The sequence below is a fragment of the Lepidochelys olivacea genome, assembly GCF_965140295.1.
Source record: "Lepidochelys olivacea isolate rLepOli2 genome assembly, chromosome: 4".
NCBI classification, from domain to species: domain Eukaryota; kingdom Metazoa; phylum Chordata; order Testudines; family Cheloniidae; genus Lepidochelys; species Lepidochelys olivacea.
Genome location: NC_140414.1, coordinates 7,438,165 through 7,456,856, shown reverse-complemented (window position 1 = coordinate 7,456,856; position 18,692 = coordinate 7,438,165). Strand labels below are relative to the sequence as shown.

The following is an 18,692-nucleotide window of genomic DNA, read 5'->3' as shown; positions in this document are numbered from 1 at the left end:
GTGGTTTAGAGTACATTTGTATCTGCCTCTCCGCACGCCGTCACAGAATTCCTGTCTGCTAGCGCCTCTTCTCTCTTAGGAGCTGGCTTTTTAATCCCCTGTGCTCCCCAGGTTACCTTCTCCCCCTTCTCAAGGGATCCTAAAAGGGTTACAGTTCAAAGGATAGCAGTGTAAGCGGGCGCAGACTCAGCCGGCAGCGCCTCCTGCTGGTCATCTCAGGGAATTAGCATCCAGCCTCCAGAGCATCTCCTTCAGGGTGGTGTCTCACCGCCCCTGGCCCCCGTGTCCCTCCTGGACCCCAGTGTCCTTATCTTGGGTACTGCCCCCTGGTACTACCCCCCACAGTTTGGAGTCTCCCCCTCCCAGGGGAACCCCCACCCACTATCCCCACCTTGCCTCAGTCTTAAGCTACTGCCAGTCACCACTCAGTCCCCGCTCCCTGGGACTGCAGTATCAGCCACTCATCACAGGTGAGGGGATTTGGACCTGCTGCTTCTGCCTACCCATGGCTGCCCCTGCAACCCCAGTACCTAATAGGCCTTCCCAGGCCTACAGCCTGGAGCTTTCCTAGGCCCGAGCCTCCCAGCTCCCTTGGCCTTCCCCAGCCCTGCTCCCAGTCTAGGTACCCTGCTCAGCACCTTACTCCCCCTCTCTCCGAACTAGAGAGAGTCTCTCCTGGAACTTCTGGCTCAAAGCCTTTATAGAGTCAGCTGAGCCCTGATTGGGGCATGGCCCCCAGCTGCCGCCACTTCCCCCAATCAGCCAGGGTTTTGCTCCCAGCCCCAGCCCTCTGCAGGGCTTTTCCAACCCTTTCAGGCCTGGAGCAGGTGCTCACCCCGCTACAAGCAGGCTACAGCCTTGGTAGGAAGCTCTCCGCTGGGCTAGCTGGCCAGTAGGCTCAGCACACAGACCATACGGAAATCTTCAAGTAAGCAAATGAGTGCACAATTATCAACTAACCGCCAGACAAGCTCACCCCCAGGAGCACAGTCTTGCCTCTTTCAACTGGAGAAATCCCTTGCAAAACATCCCTGTTGGCTGCTCCTGTTCACTAGCTCACCGCAAGAAAGCCACTGAATCCTGTAGAGCAGGGATGGGCAAACTACCGCCTGGGGGCCGCATCTGGCCCTTCAAATGTTTTATTCCAGCCCTTGAGATCCTGCCGGGGCATAGGATCCAGGGCTTGTCCCACTCCATGCATCCCATGGCTCCATGTGGCTCCTGGAAGCAGCAGCATGTTCCAGCCCCCCCCCTCCCCCACAATCTCCTACACGTAGGGGAGGCCAGGGGGCTCTGCACACAGCCCCCGCTAGCTGGAAATTGCAGCCAATGGGAGCTGCAGGGGTGGTGCCTGTGGACAGGGCAGTGTGCAGAGCTGCCTGGCTGCACCTCCACATAGGAGCCAGAGGGGGGACATATCGCTGCTTCTGGGAGCTGCTTGGGGAAAGTGCTGCCCGGAGCCTGCACCCCAACCCCCTCCAGTGCCCCAACCCCAACCCTGATCCCCCTCCCACCCTCCAGGTAATCCCTCATCCCCATCCCAGAGCCCGCACACCCCCACACCAATTTCATGAGCATTCATGGCCTGCCATACAATTTCTGTGCCTAGATGAGGCTCTCAGGCCAAAAAGTTTGCCCACCCCGGCTGTAGGGGAATCCTGGTCCTCATGGATGGAACACCAGATTCAGGAGACATGGCTCTGCCACTGACCTGCTTAGTGACCTTCACCTGCCTCAGTTTCCCATCTGTAAAACAGGGACAATACTGACCCTCCCTTGCGAAGTGCTTTGAAATCTGCTGTTATAAAGCGCTGTGTAGGAGGAGTATGAAACAGACAGTACTGTTGAAAATGTATTTATTTTTCTCCAAATGATCTCTCAGGCAATAAATAAAAACAAACATGTCAACTTTCTAAAAAAACATACATATATACATCTGACACACATACAGACATCTGTAGCAACAGGACCACTGTGAGTGAGGGGGCTGGACCCAGGAATTATTGCATTGCTCTCCAGATTTTATCCAAAGCTGCCTCCTTGCTGTACCCTTGGAGAAGGATCTGTGGCCACCTTGGTCAGAGAGGGCAGCCGGCTGCACAGATTCTGTGCGATCATCAAAAGCAAGGATGCTCTCCTATGGTGGGCCACGGTATTTTGTTACTTAAAGTGCAGGACAAGAGATCAGTGGCCATTTGAGGAGCCAGCACTAAAGCAAAAAACCCACACCCATGTGTGTGCCCGGCCAGCAATGAGACGGTGGGAGCATTGAGGCCAGGCCAGCCATACCCAAATGGGCAGAGCACCATCCAGCACCACCAGCACGAGCTGCCATCTTGTGGCTAAAGTGTTAACCTGAGGTCCTGCTTGCTTTGGTCCCAAGCTCAGTGAAGACACCCCAGGAGCAGGAAGGGCCGAAGCCTCCTGGTGCCAGGTGGCACTGGAATTCACAATACCTGCTGTGATGCCAAGGGGCTACACCCATCCATCCACCCCCCCATGGCACTGGCAGCAAGCTCCACTTCTCGCTACACTCCCAGCCCTGCTCCAGGGGCCGGGACTAGGGAATCAGCAGCATGGGCGCCGAGGGCAAGGTGCTCAACTCCACCACACTCCACATGGAAGAAATTTTGAAGACAGAGACCCAGTGACACAACAGGCCTGGCTGTGTTTGGTTTCTTGCTTTTGGAAAACATGGTCTTCAAACAAATCTGGGCATAGATTCCCCCCCTACGAACGCTGAACTTCTGTGACCAGTTAATATGGTAGTAAAAAAAGGGCAGGTGATGGCAGTTTTGAACCTTACTCACAGGGAAGAGGTCACAGACTCCAGGGTGTATTTCCATTAAGAGCGGAATGATGTGAAATGCAGTGTTGCTCAATGCAGGCTGGTGAGCGTGCTCCATCTGTTAACTGATCAGATCACTGAGGCCTTGGCTTGGGGAGGAGTTACCAGTTTTGGTGTGGCACATATAAAGGGACACATTTTCCAAAACCCAAAGCTATGACTGCAAGACATTGGCACATGCAAAAGTAAAAGCAGCTGGCATATGCACATACCCAACGCTGACTGGAACTCAGAGGTGAAGCTTAGCTGCCTCTGTTGAACATTTGAGCCAAACTACCTTCATTTAACAGACTAGGGTATTCCTTTAATGGGTAATTTTAGGACATTCCAACCCAGGCTGCGTCAGGAGCCAAGGTGATGTTTAAGGGGGACTGAAAAGAAAAGAGAAACCCCTGCTCAGAACAGGTTGGTGGGGGCATTATTGAGATACCATTTTGGCAAACAGGACTGCTTCCTTCTGCCACAAGCAGCCCACCACAGGGCAGGAGTCAGCTTGCCCAGCAGTATTTGGGTCTGGGGAACTGATGGTTCTCAGGGGTGCAGTGCTCTGGGGAGACAGTTCCCAACAGAACTAAGGCACAAATCCCATAGAGAAATAACCACCACCAGGAAGGCAAGGGAAGATCTGTCTGCAGTGAAAAGTGTCTGACCCCCAGTGGCCAGAGTTGTCCACTATCCCAGACACAGAAGAGGAAATTGTCCCATGAGCTGCGGTTGTGGTTTTTATTTCAATCTGCTGGGCTGGAAGCTTGGGGCTTGCTGCCATGGAGCCCAGGGGGTGTCTCTACACAGCACAACAAATAAAACCCAGACCTAGGGCAATGAGGCTCAGAGCTCCTGGGTTGCAGAGCCCAGGCTCTAGCCCAAGGCAGAATGTATACACAGCTGTTTGTAGCCCCTAGCCCAAGCCTGAGTCAGCTGACCCGAGCTCTGAGATTTGCTGCTGCAGGGTTCCTGGGTTTTTTTGGGTAGTGCAGATGTACCTCGTTAGCTCCAGATCTCAGTGAAGTAAATGGGAGTTGTGCCAAGGGGACCAGGATCTGCATGCAGCTAGCGTGAATCTAAGGACACTGACAAGGGGACAAAAAGCTAGTAACCACATTACCAGCAAATGCAGTCTCAGGCAGGATAGCGTCTTTGTACAGCCAGATTCATTACTGGCCCTGAGTCTGGGTTTGGAGCAGGGCATTGCAGACTCGTGGCTTGAAATGATGGGTACCTACTGACACCCAACTGCACTGTACATTCAGAGTGCGAGAGGCCTCCCTTGTCCAGACAGGACAGTGACCCTGCCCTGCCACAGCTGCCAAGATTGTTCCCTAATGGAGAAAGAACACTGCTCTAGTGGATAAAAAGGCTATTCTGATTTGGGAAATAACATTTCTGGGGCAGCCAGAGCAGCACCCTACTGTCACTGATGCTTATGAACTACTGATTAGCATGCCATGGTCCCAGGCTTCCTAGCATGGCACTGTTCCCTTATATCCCCCGAGGATGGATCCCAAGCAAGCATCCAGGAGCCTCAGCACAGAGCACCCACCAGCTCATGCCAGGATATACACAGTGTTCCAGAGGAGCGTGGGGAGTGCAAAGCAGGTGTATAAGCATTGGCCCCGCCAAGTAAAGAAACCACCCTTTTCTGATGTAAGATACATTACTACAAGCAGGGCTAGGAAGGAGACAGGATACTACCTCTAGGTGCTACCCACCACGCACAAAGATTGTTCCTTGAACGGAAGAGTCCATGGCGCAGTGACTGAGTGATCTGAACTCACTTGTGTACAGCCTGGAAATACACACGTTAATCCCTGTCCCCCAACACAGGAGACTGGTACAGCAGTCCTTGCAGGTATGTGATAAGAGGATTTGTTCTCTAGCTGCTTCGAGACCTGCATGCTGTTGTGCTCATAGTTAACACACAGACAGGTTATACAATCACTGACAGCACAAATGTTGCAGTTCAGTACTCGGAGGAAATCACTGCAATAAATCTCACGGGCTCAACTTTGTTTTTAGCAAGTCCATGTTTTAAAACCAGAAGTCTCCTGCCCAGGTTAAAAATATTTCTGCTGGGTGTTTGTTTTGGGGGATTTTAAAGAAATATTAGGGATCAAAACCAGGCACTTTGGGAAATTGTAATTTTCTTCCCCAAACAAACAAAACTGGTCAGACACATTGTCAGGATTTGTGGAATTCACAACTTCAAGCCTTGCTGCTTAAAAACAAAAAAAAAAAAAATGAGGTAAGGAGTTTCTCCGAAAACAAGGACCCCCATAGGCAGCTCGAAGCCAGCGGCAGACCAGCCGTTATTGCTCGGTGTCGAGGGGAGAGTGGCAATGCTGGCCAGCGAGGCCAGTCAGTTATTGCAGGCTCATGGCTGGCAGCAGCTGTGAGGTCAGCATCCCTCCTGCTGGAGGTGCTACCTCAGTACTGTAGTTAGTGCCATGTGCTAACAGCTGGGCGAGGTGGTGATGGGGCTGTGCAGGTAGGGGAGGCTGCTGGGGGTCGCGTGCACCCCCATGGAGACCGGGAAGCTGAACACAAACTGGGAGGTTGGCGTGGAGGAGGCCTTGCCCCGCTCTCTCAGCGGCCCCGGGGGGCTGGCAGCCTCGGCAGCACAGGAGGTGGCCAGCACTTGGGACTCAAACTGCAGCAGCTGCCCCATGAAACTGAAGTTGGGGGAGATAATGCTCCTGCGCTGTTTGACAAACTCAAACGCCTCCTCGAGCTTCACACGCTTCTTCATCATCAGGTAGGCCAAGCAGATGGTGGCAGAGCGGGAGATGCCAGCCTGGCAGTGCACCAGTACCCGGCCGTGGCAGTCCTTCACTGAGTCTGGGGGCAGAAGGGAGGGAGTTGTGAATAGCTCACCCCGCTCAAATGGACAGCTCAGGAGCACCTCCTGCTGACAAAGGGCCACTGGCACAAGAGACAGGAGCTGTCAGACGAGGCCACATCTGTATGGAACAGCAGCCACAGCCCTGAAGCCCAGGTGATGGGGGAGCAGGGACAGAAGCTCCATACAGCTGCTTGCCATTAGGTACCTCTGAGCACCCCTGCCTTCCACTGGGCAGCAGGTGCTCATCCCTCCGGAAAGTAGGCCCCAGAGCTGGCCCACAGCAGGCACCCAAAGTGAGTGGGTGCTTTAAGGGGACCTTTCCAAACCAGTGTTTAACAGACAGGGGGCCTGCCCCGCTACGGTTCTAGATGGGGCACTGGGCCCTGGGAAAATGCACACTTCTCCTAGCCCAGAGGGGAAGCCCCTTGGGTGAGAGTAAGCCAGCCCTCCCCCACCCTAGTATCTGCCCTCCCCCACGCCCACCACACAGCTCCCAGGCTTAGCCAGCAGCGCACACATACCTATATACTCTATTGCTTCCATGAACCAGGAGCTGATGTCAGCCTTGTGGTTATCCTCCACTGGGATGCACTTGTACTGATAGTGTCCTTCGAAGTGATTGGGACAGTCTGACGAGACGTTCAAGAGGGCCGTGATGCCCAGCGTGTCCAGCATGTCCCTCCGGGCTGCGTGATACGCACTGCCAAGGTAGAGGAAAGGAAGGATTTCCACTGGGCCTCCCTGTTTCCGGAGAGAGCAACACAAAGGTCACTGTCAGGGGGGGAACATCGCTGGGAGGCCAGGGGAGAATGTCATGCACAGAAGGGGGAGGAGGCTGAGACCAGCTACCAGCAAAAGCCAGCAAGTCCTGCATCTTCAAGAGTAACGCAGGAATTGGGGCATCTTTCGTTTGAATGGCCTACTCAGGGCCCCTTGAAGGGGCCTGGTTCCCAGGGTCTCATGCCCGGCCACTAAGAACAGAGACATGCAAAATCACTCCATGCTTCTGGAAATGTAGGTTCTGGTGCCCAGTGAGCAAATAAAACCCCCCAGCTCTGGTGTGAATCTCAAGCGTCTCCACCGAAGCCAGAGTCACTCTTGATTCAGGCCCACGTAACAGCAGACTGCAGCTCCAGCTTGGCAGGCTGCACACAGCCATGACAGACCAGTCCCCAGAGCCGAGAGCGGCACTCGTTACAGCAGGCCTTCCCAAATGGGTTACCTGCACAACCCTGTCGGAATGGACTATTTCCACCCAGGACCCCAGACAGCACGGGGGACACCCTTTGAAAGAGCAAGATGCTGTCCTGCACACAGCAGGACCTCGCACGCACTGTCCATGTCAGGTTATGCCATGTGGCTCACGAGTGGTGAGCCAGGAGACGTGGTGGTTTGGGCTCTTGTAGAGACCCCCACCCCCGACGCTCAGGGCGGTACACATTTCATGGCATGTGGGAAAACCCTTTAAACACTGGGACCAAGGTCAGTGAGCATGGTGCTCCGAGCAGGGCTGAAGGATGGGGAAGCTACCTGATCATGCAGGGGGGTCCCACAGGAGCTGCACCCCAGTTCGATCGGCTCTGTGCTGGCTGGTGGAGAAATGCTGCTCAGGGATTTCGTTTTTGCACAGAATTCTGGGTACTCTGAATAAAACCTCTCGTAGCCTCCTGCAATTAAAGAGACAGGCATGAAGGGTCTGGAAAAGCGATTTCATTAGACAAATCTGTCTATAGGAGGCAGCCTGCACTCCCTGCCAACTACAGAGCCTAAGGGCCGACAATGCAGAGACCTGGCAGCTCTACATTTGCCACTAGACGTCACTACTGCAAGGAAACGGCTCCAGGGGATGGTGTCAGCCATTTCTAGTCTCCATCTCCTAGTCCGGCTCTCAGGGCAATGCTACCCGTGCACAGGGGAGGGGTTGCCTAGGACAGCTAGACTACCCGGGGGACCGCGCTCCCCCTGGAGTACATGGCACCTCACCTTAAGGAGCATCTGAGCTCGCAAGGGGCTATGCTCTGCCCCTCCTCTGGGCTCCCACAGAGGCATGAGCAGCTCCAGGAAAACCAAGACAAGGGCATTGCAGCAGCTCAGCACTTTCCAGAATCGGGCCATTGGCTCCCAACGTCCCTGCTCAGGGCTAGCTTTTCCCCAGCCCCCGGGTGGCCCTTGTGGGCAGCACACACAGCATCTCACTTGAAATCCAGCAGCCAAGGGGTGGGGTGGGTGAGCACTGTCTCAGCAATATACTTCTGCTCTCCATGACTGTTTCCACCACCCAGCAGTCCCTCATCCCAGCTGAGGAGAGACCCCCTCGTGTCTTCCTGTCGGTCACACAGCATACCTACCCCCTCCCTGGACGGAAGTTACAGAATAACCACCATGCTGGCAAAATCCAGCCCTGTGTCAGCATTTCTATAATGCAAGTAAACAGAAGCACCATCCTGGTACCCATGCTGGGCTCAGACCATGTCCTCATGGGGGATCAGCCCCCTTCCAGCCACCATTGCAAGCCCCCAGTGCACATAGGAAAGTTGCCATTTACACTGGTTGAATTTTGTCCCCTCCCCTGCCCTGCAGGGGCAGAGATCATTGGTCCTCTCCTGATCTCCTTACACTAGTGCCTGGTATGAGGGTAACCCCCAGTACAGAATCGGTCTTGGATTATTCCATTTTGTGGGTTGCAGCACCATGGCAAGCCAACGCTTATCTGCTCCCACTGAGGTCAGTGGCACAGGATGGGGCTCCATGCGAGTGTGGGTTCATGCACTCAAAGGGCAACATTGCCAGGGACTGACAAGACTGCCCTTGCCATGCACAGAGCATGAGAAGACACACGCCCACGAGCCTGGCTGCAGGAAGGGCCCCAGACTGCCGTTACATGCCAGACAGTTCCCTGCAGCAGAGCTGTGTCCAAGGCACAGCTGTGCAGAGACTCCGTTCTGAGCCGCAGACCCTGCCAATGCCCTCATTCACACCCTCGGCACAAGCCTGGCCGCCAGGATCTGCCCCCCGACACAAAAATCCCACACGGGGCAGAATTCTGCTCCACTGCACTTCCTGTGGCTACAGCAGTGGAGTGCCAGGGAGGGACCCGAACCAGATGCCAGCCAACCATGCGTCACAACCTCCGTTCTCAAGGGATGCTTTCGGCAGGCCTGCCATCGATGTGGCAGATGTTCTGTACCAGTGGAGCGTGACCCCAACCCTTCCAAGGGGAGTCACCAGCAGACTCCAACTGTGTTTGAAAGAGGGTCACGCTGCTGGGGCTATGAGGTCAGTGCGGGGCGGAGGATCTCTGGCATAGGGCATTAGTAGCTGACTGTGGCCCCGGCAGTAGCCTATCTAGCCCTCCCCACCAATGACAGTTGGGGAAGAGGTGGGGCAGACTCAGTGCTCATTTATCAATCATCACTCTTAATCGCTCAGCCTAGGGCAGTCTCCAGAGACTCCAGGAGTGTGCTCCATGCGGTACGTACACAGAAATACAGCCCCTGCCCCACCGAGCTGGCAGATCCAGATTTCACAGCCCGTCTATAATTTTATTTTGCTTAAAGAAATTTGCCCAAATACTAGTGTAGCTCTGGGAAGTGGTTAGGAGCAAACTAGTACCTTCACTCTTTCAGGGGTGCTAGAATCTCCTTCCCAAGGCTGCTCTGTCTTCAGGCTGAAAAATCCTCTTGATCCATTAAATAGCTTTTAGCTTGGAAGGGGAGGGGGACAGCAAGATTTTGTCAGAGTAGATAATAGGAGACTTTCCTGCCATCCTTATCTGCGAGAGTTTCCAAAAAGAAAGAACAACCTTGCAAAGGCAATTGTTCTGAGTTGTTTATACCAAGGGGGAAAAACCTGACAATTTTGATGGGCAAAAAACCCCAAAAACATCACATCTTCAAAGGCACCATACTCCAGAGACTGAAAAGCCAGCTGGACAGAGCTGGAGTAAAACAGTTGCATGCTAGCTCAAGTGATAATGGAGAGCAGAAAACAGGTTATTGCCAGCTTTCAAAATTAAACTGGTGGGGCCATGACAGGGTAGCTTCTGTCACACTGTCTAAAGGAGGTGACATTTGCAATGTCCGAGACTTCTCTTTTCAAGCTACATTGGCCTGCTACCCTATCTTCCCATTCACACTGATCACTAGTTCCATCCGTTTGGAAAGAGGACCACATTGGAGTAAAGGTTTTTACCCTCTCCACCCCCAAGTCCAAGATATCACTTGAAAGTAGGAAATCAAATGAACTCACAACCCTGTGCTGAGCATCAGATCTAACAAGAGTTATATAAATGACTGGGGGGTGGCGGGGAGAGAGAAATCAGACTGTTTACCTTGCATCTCATGCTATAATTTACACTTGTGTGGAGCAACTGTGAAATTCACCTTGTGTAGTCACTTATACCTATGCAAGTTAGGTTTTGCTAGCAGATCGGTATGGTTTTAGATGGTGGGGGGAATCAGATGCTTATTGTCGTCAAGAAGCTCTGGATCTATGCTGTTCTACCTCATCACAAGTCGTCTTCTTCCCCTTTTCCCACACTGCAGTCCCCTGCTCAAAGGAGCTTTTTAAAAATTAACTCTTGGCCTAGTTCCCCCATGCCTTACAGTTTATGGAATCAGACAGACAATGCTTATCCCTGTGATTAAGGGTTTGCTGTATCACACTTACAGATATTAAAAAAGAAAACCCACACAAACACAGATCTGATGATGCTGTGGAAACAGCTTGTTGGTTTTCATAATTGTCCATGTGATAGTCAATCACAGATGGCTTCATATTTTCCTACGAACAGACAAAACAGAGCTGTTATTGATTGGCTCTCTAGTGCAGGGACTCAAATGTCATCTGTTTACCTGCAGGGATATTTCTCTCTCTTTTAAAGACTAATGATCTTTGAGTCCTTGTAAATGTTGACCTCTGTTAAAAATCCATATTGTGCATGTAACTAAGCTCTTTTATCATCACTGCAGGAATCTAGCCACAGTAGGGCTGTCTCTACACTATGTACCTTTTAGCAACACAGCTACGCCACTAAACGGTGTGCAGTGTAGCTGCTCTCTGTCAGCAGGAGAGCTCTCCTGCCAACAAAAAATCCACCCCCCTCCCCCCAAATGAGCAGTGTTAGGAGCACTCTGCTGCCGACAAACCGCTGTTCACAGCGGCGCTTTTTGTTGGTAAAAAGCTTTTGTCACTTGGGGTGGGTGTTTCTAAGTTTTACTGATGGAAGTCCGATGTCATAGAATCATAGAATACCAGGGTTGGAAGGGACCCCAGAAGGTCATCTAGTCCAACCCCCTGCTCAAAGCAGGACCAATTCCCAGTTAAATCATCCCAGCCAGGGCTTTGTCAAGCCTGACCTTAAAAACCTCTAAGGAAGGAGATTCTACCACCTCCCTAGGTAACGCATTCCAGTGTTTCACCACCCTCTTAGTGAAAAAGTTTTTCCTAATATCCAATCTAAACCTCCCCCACTGCAACTTGAGACCATTACTCCTCGTTCTGTCATCTGCTACCATTGAGAACAGTCTAGAGCCATCCTCTCTGGAACCCCCTTTCAGGTAGGGGAAAGCAGCTATCAAATCCCCCCTCATTCTTCTCTTCTGCAGACTAAACAATCCCAGCTCCCTCAGCCTCTCCTCATAAGTCATGTGTTCTAGACCCCTAATCATTTTTGTTGCCCTTCGCTGGACTCTCTCCAATTTATCCACATCCTTCTTGTAGTGTGGGGCCCAAAACTGGACACACTACTCCAGATGAGGCCTCACCAATATTGAATAGAGGGGAACAATCACATCCCTCGATCTGCTCGCTATGCCCCTACTTATACATCCCAAAATGCCATTGGCCTTCTTGGCAACAAGGGCACACTGCTGACTCATATCCAGCTTCTCGTCCACTGTCACCCCTAGGTCCTTTTCCGCAGAACTGCTGCCTAGCCATTCAGTCCCTAGTCTGTAGCTGTGCATTGGATTCTTCTGTCCTAAGTGCAGGACCCTGCACTTATCCTTATTGAACCTCAGATTTCTTTTGGCCCAATCCTCCAATTTGTCTAGGTCCTTCTGTATCCTATCCCTCCCCTCCAGCGTATCTACCACTCCTCCCAATTTAGTATCATCCACAAATTTGCTGAGAGTGTAATCCACACCATCCTCCAGATCATTTATGAAGATATTGAACAAAACCGGCCCCAGGACCGACCCTTGGGGCACTCCACTTTGTCCACAAATCCTAAGGTAGTTGCTGAAATCTTAATCCACAGATGTGTTTCATCCCAGCCAGACTACTGCAGTTCTGGGTTTGCAGGCCTTGCAATTACTGTTCCTTGGTGGCAACTTCTATAAAACCCAGTAGACTGATTACTTGGCCTACATTTCGCCTTCCAGCATCCTGCCCCATATTAGAAGGGCATTCACTGAAATACAGCACTCGGTAGATTTCCGGTATGCTTAGTCGTCAGGTGTCTCAGGCCTCTGAGGAGATCAACACATCACATCCTCATGTACCCTTATTTCTCTAGATCCCAGGTTCTCCCTGTTTCTCATTGCCTTTGAGGTGTGACTCTGTAGCATGACCAGCAGCGAAAAAGAATTGCAAGAAGAAGATGGAAGAGCATCCACTGTCCAACAGCCACCGCACAACAGGGGAGCTGGCAGCTGCTGCCTTCACAGAAACACTCATGCTCTGGAAGGAATAACAGAAAAGGGTAGGATGACAATTCACTGTGAGCTGGTGAGGCTGTTACACAACACCTTCTCTTTACAACTGCTAGACTCCCACGTGAGATTACCTTTTGCCGGAATTCTGGTTTCTCTTCTTGTTTAATACCTATGAAGAGTTTTCACGTTTTAGGACTATTTTAATTAAGTCTCTAGGGCTTGGATCTTGAAGCCATCACACCCAGGGGAAACTCCCACAGACACTGGTGCTGTGTGTGTCTCAGAGGACAGAGCTGAACAACCATAGCATCAGGCCACAGGTTGTTCCCCACTGTCAGCTTCCAGATGGCACCTCTGTCTTCCAGGCAGGAACGGGCAGGCCCGGCATGAAATCCGGGCCCCACTGACATCAAAGGCTGTTTTGCCATTGACTGCAATGACTCATTCATTGATTCATTCATTCATGCAATGAGATTCAGCTCTCAGTCACTCCAGCCTAAATGAAGCTGGACAGCAATGAAGTACTCAGAATCTGGCCCTAAAGCCATGTTAATTGTGAGCTATGCGTCTTGGCTGTGCAATTCTTTATGTCATCCATCCCCAATAAAGGTTGTGATTTAGTTCTAAAGTTTGATTGCACTGGTAAAAAAACTGGAAATTTGCATTGACTGTGTGCACCTAGTGGGAACAGGCCCAGCTTCAGCAAAGCACTCAAACAGGTTGTTGTGTGCACGCGCTTAAATTCCTCCCTGTTCACCCCCTCCTGAAGTCAATGGGATTTTTTTGCAGGATCAAGGCCAGAGAGAAAGGATACCTCCCCACTCCACACACACAATTTGCTGCCTGATTTAACAATCTGATGCTAACATTTCACTCCATCCGGAGGTTCTGCTGCTCGTATTATTGAATGATGTTCCCCTAACCCTTTTTCTTGATAGGCAGCCTGTGTATTAAAACACTGCACTCCATGACAGACAGAACCCCAAGGCGGGATTACAAGTAATACGAAGTTGCTGGTCTAGAAGAATGTCATAGCTTTGATTACAGCAACTGTAGGCAGGCAGGGTGGTCTAGGGAAAGGCCTGTGGAGCTGCAGGTTCTTGGGTCTTAATTGTGATTTAGCCACTGCGTTTGGGAAGACATTCGGATCTCCTTGTACTCCACTTAACCCAGCTGCATGACTGCTTTAAAGCCTGGTTTCACTCTACAGCAGATACGACAGGTCAGCTCACCTGACTCCCATTAGTCGAACAGTAACCCCATGCACAACTTAAAAAAAGACAGGTTACAGTGAATTTAACTTAACAGATGGGGGGGCTGATATTGCTCCCACTGACTTCATTAGGAGAAAGTTTACCCTCACCCCCATGTCAAGTGCCATACAAACACCCTTAGGTGTAACATGTCTTTCTTGTGAAAAAGCTTTGAGATTTTACATATAATCTAAGACTGGAGAACCAAAGGGTCAAGTTTTACAGGAAGGAATAATTCATAGTCAAACAAGTGACAAGAAACCAAGTCAGGCCCAATTTTTTTTAAATGTAAAAGTGAATCTAGTCAGCCATGGTATTCAAACAAGCCAGCATTTCACGTTTGCAAAAAGACCAAACACATTTATACTAGATGCCATTGCTATGTAAGTGTTTAGTCTTAGAAAAGCGCCGCTGTTTTTACTGTGCCTAGCACAACGTAAATGTCAAATATGTTTAACCAATCTGTTAACGGACTCACCATCTAATGGCACACACAGATCCCTACGTAAAACCAACAGATTCAAACTTGTTAGCCGAAAGACAAAAATGTAATTCCACTGGCGGCTCACTTTACCCAAACACACAGAAGTAGAAGAAAAATTTATTTAAAAAAATGGTCATTACTGTCGGTCTGCTTTTAAAATAGTGACTATTGGAGGCAGACAGTTTATAAAAAAATAATCAGCAGCTGATAAATCTCTGGAACTGGGTGGTCTGTTCTACTACAGTGAACCACACTTCAGACGACTTTTGCTCAAGCAAAATCTGCCTTCAGCAACCCAGCCACACCAGCATCTCAATGTGGACACTTTTTAAAAAAAAAACAAAAAAAAAAAACAACGTTTCATTTGATTCAAATTAGTTCCATCTACCCAGTCTAAAGATCTGCGTAGTTCTGTCATTACCAATCCATCTCCCACTGATCTCAGTCTGCTTTAAAGTTGGACATAGCTGAAGAGCACCAGAGAAACAGAATATATTCTAAATATCAAGCTTGATGGAGAACAACGTTCCTGAAATTTTATTAAAAATGTGCACGTGGATCCCATCTGGTTTATCCTAAAACCCGTGCTTGGCTTGTAAGAGACCCTTTGGACCTCAGGGTCAAGGCTATACTTCGAAAAATAAGGTAGTAGGTCAGGTGTCAGAGTAGCGGCCGTGTCAGTCTGTACCCACAAAAAGAAAAGGAGGACTTGCGGCACCTTAGAGACTAACCCATTTCTTTGAGCATGAGCTTTCGTGAGCTGTAGCTCACTTCATCGGCTGCATACAGTGGACAATACAGTGGGGAGATTTTATATTTACATTTTATAAAATCTCCCCATTGTATTGTCCACTGCATGCATCTGATGAAGTGAGCTGTAGCTCACGAAAGCTCATGCTCAAAGAAATGGGTTAGTCTCTAAGGTGCCGCAAGTCCTCCTTTTCTTTTCCTAGTAGTTCAGTTAAGCTGGACACAGAGAATTGACTAATTATAGCATTGTTCTTATCATTAAACCCTGTTAGTTAGCAAAATCAGCACACCCCCAGTCTGACTGCAAAACTCTAGACCAAAAAAAGGACACGCAGGGGCACCAGAACCCTTCAAGAAGGGTTGTTTGGGGTTTTTTTTTTAATTACATTATTGCTTTATCCTAAAAACACCACAGAAAGACGAGTGGAGAAAATGAAATCCTCCTTGCCTCAGTTTTCTTTTGTCCTGAGACCAGCACATTATTCCAGGCAGTCGGGAACGTTAACACGGTTCTATCCCGGAATAAAGCAGAGTCCCCTTCAAAAAGCACATTCCAGCTGCCACGCCACCGCACCCGCCCGCAAACAGAAGCGAATTTGGCTGCGCGCTTCTAGATCCCGTTTGATCTTTGTCACAAACACTCAGCTCCGGTGGTTCCGCCTCCCCCGGTAAAATGTTAACAAGGGGGTGGGTGAGAAAACCAGGAAACCTAAACCGAAAAAAAAAATCCTGCAACTCGCCTTCGCGGTTCAAGCAAAGGTCACCAGTAGCATTTCCCCAACAGCTGGCCGGTCAAACGGGCAGGAACCAACTGGAGCAGACAATAAACCCGCTGTCCGCGGGCCCACCCTAAGCCACAGGCGTGCTGCCGAGGCAGCCTCCAGCTCCCAAAGGGGAAGGAAGGCGGCGGGGGGGGTCCTTTGATCCCCCTCCCCCCCCAGGTCTGCAGGCTGGCTGGGCGGGCGAAAGAATGAATGGAATGTGCCCGTGTGAACGGAAGGAAGGACACGCAGGATCCGCCCCCCCGCACGGCACCCGGAGCCTGCCTGCCAGCCCCGCAGCCGACGAATACAGCACGGCCCATGGGTCACACTCAGCCCCCTGCGAGCCTTGCAATGTGTGCACGCCCCCCCCCCTCGCCCCGCTGCACGGGGCTCCACACCCCCCCCCGACTCCCCCAGCTGCACGGGGCTCCAGCCCCCCCCAAACCTCCATACACGAGGCTCCACACACCCCCCCACGCACCCCCCCCACCTCCATGCACGGAGCTCCACACACACACACCCAGTCCCCCCCCCAGCTGCACGGGGCTCCCCCCCCCACACCTCCATGCACGGGGCTCCACCCCCAGCCCTCACCCCGACTCCCCCAGCCGCCCCCCCCCGCTGCACGGGGCTCCCCCCCCCCTCCACACACGGAGCTCCACACACACACACCCAGTCCCCCCCCAGCTGCACGGGGCTCCCCCCCCCACACCTCCATGCACGGGGATCCACCCCCAGCCCTCACCCCGACTCCCCCAGCCGCCCCCCCCCCCGCTGCATGGGGCTCCCCCCCCCTCCTCCATGCACGGAGCTCCACCCCCAGCCCCCCCCCTCCATGCACGGAGCTCCACCCCCAGCCCCCCACCTCCATGCACGGAGCTCCACACAGACCCCCCCCCCCGGTCGCACCTTTGAGCAGGCGGATGTCGGCGCGCGCCGTGTCGCGGCGCAGCGCCCGCACCACCAGCCAGACGGTGCTGTCCTCCCGCAGGCTCTCGGCGCGGGCGCTGCGCTCGTCGTAGAGCACCACGGCCGGGAAGAGGCCGGCGCGCAGGCGGGCGCGCACCTCGCCCTCGGCCGGCAGGATCTGCTCCAGGCTGACGGCGCCCTTGGCGCGGCGCCGCACGATGCTGTGGCAGCGCACGCTGAGCGCGCCGCGGATGTGGCCGGCGCCGTGGGCCAGGAAGGGCCGGCAGTCCAGCAGCAGCGGGCAGCGCCCGGGGCCCGCCTCGCGCCGCAGCAGCAGCCGCCGCAGCGCGCTGCCCTCCACCTCGCGCAGCTCCCCCATGGCGCGCGCGGGCGGGCAGCGGGGCCGCGCGGCCGGGAGCCCTGGCGGAGGCGCTGGGGCCCGGCCCTTTACAGCGCCCGGCCCCGCCCCGCCGCCGCGCGCCGGCCGCTGAATGGAGCGCGGGGCCCGCCCGCCTCGCGTCACCGCCATTCACAAAACCCGGCGGGGCGGGGCGGAGGGGGCGGCGCTGCGCCGGCTGGTGAATGGGGCCGCGGGGGGATGGGCGGGCGAGCGAGCGGGCGCCGTGCGAGGCCGCTGTCCCCGGGGGCGCGGGGCACGGCTCCTCTGCTGGGGGCCCTCGGGGCCGGGGGCCTCTGCTCTGCTGGGGGCCCTCGGGGCCGGGGGCCTCTGCTCTGCTGGGGGCCCTCGGGGCCGGGGGCCTCTGCTCTGCTGGGGGCCCTCGGGGCCGGGGGCCTCTGCTCTGCTGGGGGCCCTCGGGGCCGGGGGCCTCTGCTCTGCTGGGGGCCCTCGGGGCCGGGGGCCTCTGCTCTGCTGGGGGCCCTCGGGGCCGGGGGCCTCTGCTCTGCTGGGGGCCCTCGGGGCCGGGGGCCTCTGCTCTGCTGGGGGCCCTCGGGGCCGGGGGCCTCTGCTCTGCTGGGGGCCCTCGGGGCCGGGGGCCTCTGCTCTGCTGGGGGCCCTCGGGGCCGGGGGCCTCTGCTCTGCTGGGGGCCCTCGGGGCCGGGGGCCTCTGCTCTGCTGGGGGCCCTCGGGGCCGGGGGCCTCTGCTCTGCTGGGGGCCCTCGGGGCCGGGGGCCTCTGCTCTGCTGGGGGCCCTCGGGGCCGGGGGCCTCTGCTCTGCTGGGGGCCCTCGGGGCCGGGGGCCTCTGCTCTGCTGGGGGCCCTCGGGGCCGGGGGCCTCTGCTCTGCTGGGGGCCCTCGGGGCCGGGGGCCTCTGCTCTGCTGGGGGCCCTCGGGGCCGGGGGCCTCTGCTCTGCTGGGGGCCCTCGGGGCCGGGGGCCTCTGCTCTGCTGGGGGCCCTCGGGGCCGGGGGCCTCTGCTCTGCTGGGGGCCCTCGGGGCCGGGGGCCTCTGCTCTGCTGGGGGCCCTCGGGGCCGGGGGCCTCTGCTCTGCTGGGGGCCCTCGGGGCCGGGGGCCTCTGCTCTGCTGGGGGCCCTCGGGGCCGGGGGCCTCTGCTCTGCTGGGGGCCCTCGGGGCCGGGGGCCTCTGCTCTGCTGGGGGCCCTCGGGGCCGGGGGCCTCTGCTCTGCTGGGGGCCCTCGGGGCCGGGGGCCTCTGCTCTGCTGGGGGCCCTCGGGGCCGGGGGCCTCTGCTCTGCTGGGGGCCCTCGGGGCCGGGGGCCTCTGCTCTGCTGGGGGCCCTCGGGGCCGGGGGCCTCTGCTCTGCTGGGGGCCCTCGGGGCCGGGGGCCTCTGCTCTGCTGGGGGCCCTCGGGGCCGGGGGCCTCTGCTCTGCTGGGGGCCCTCGGGGCCGGGGGCCTCTGCTCTGCTGGGGGCCCTCGGGGCCGGGGGCCTCTGCTCTGCTGGGGGCCCTCGGGGCCGGGGGCCTCTGCTCTGCTGGGGGCCCTCGGGGCCGGGGGCTGGCTTCTCTGCTGGGGGCCCTCGGGGCACGGCTCCTCTGCTGGGGACCCATAGGGCCAGGGGCCTGTGCAGGGGTCTGTAGTAGGGACGAGCCTGTGGGGCACAGCTAGTGTGGCGAGCACCATGTGAGTGAGTGGGTGGGAAAAGGGCAGACACTTGAGCTGCAGAACAGCCCCTCCACGCCAGGCAGCCCCATGTGTCGAGTCCCACGTGTAAGCTTCCCTACCTAGCCCTTCAGCGGGGATCACCTCCCGTACAAGGCCAAGCAGGTTGA

At 55.0% G+C, this 18,692-nt stretch overlaps 1 protein-coding gene across 1 annotated transcript; it reads right to left on the bottom strand.

The window, feature by feature from the left end:
* Window positions 1–1,839: 1,839 nt before the first annotated feature.
* On the bottom strand, window positions 1,840–16,924 carry DUSP4 (dual specificity phosphatase 4). The gene is made up of 4 exons (XM_084626889.1): window positions 16,504–16,924; window positions 7,218–7,354; window positions 6,209–6,428; window positions 1,840–5,683 (listed from the first exon to the last, which is right to left on the bottom strand). Exons 1-4 carry the CDS (start codon window positions 16,880–16,882, stop codon window positions 5,298–5,300), a joined length of 1,122 nt encoding a protein of 373 aa, XP_084483015.1. The 5' UTR covers window positions 16,883–16,924; the 3' UTR covers window positions 1,840–5,297.
* Window positions 16,925–18,692: the final 1,768 nt, after the last annotated feature.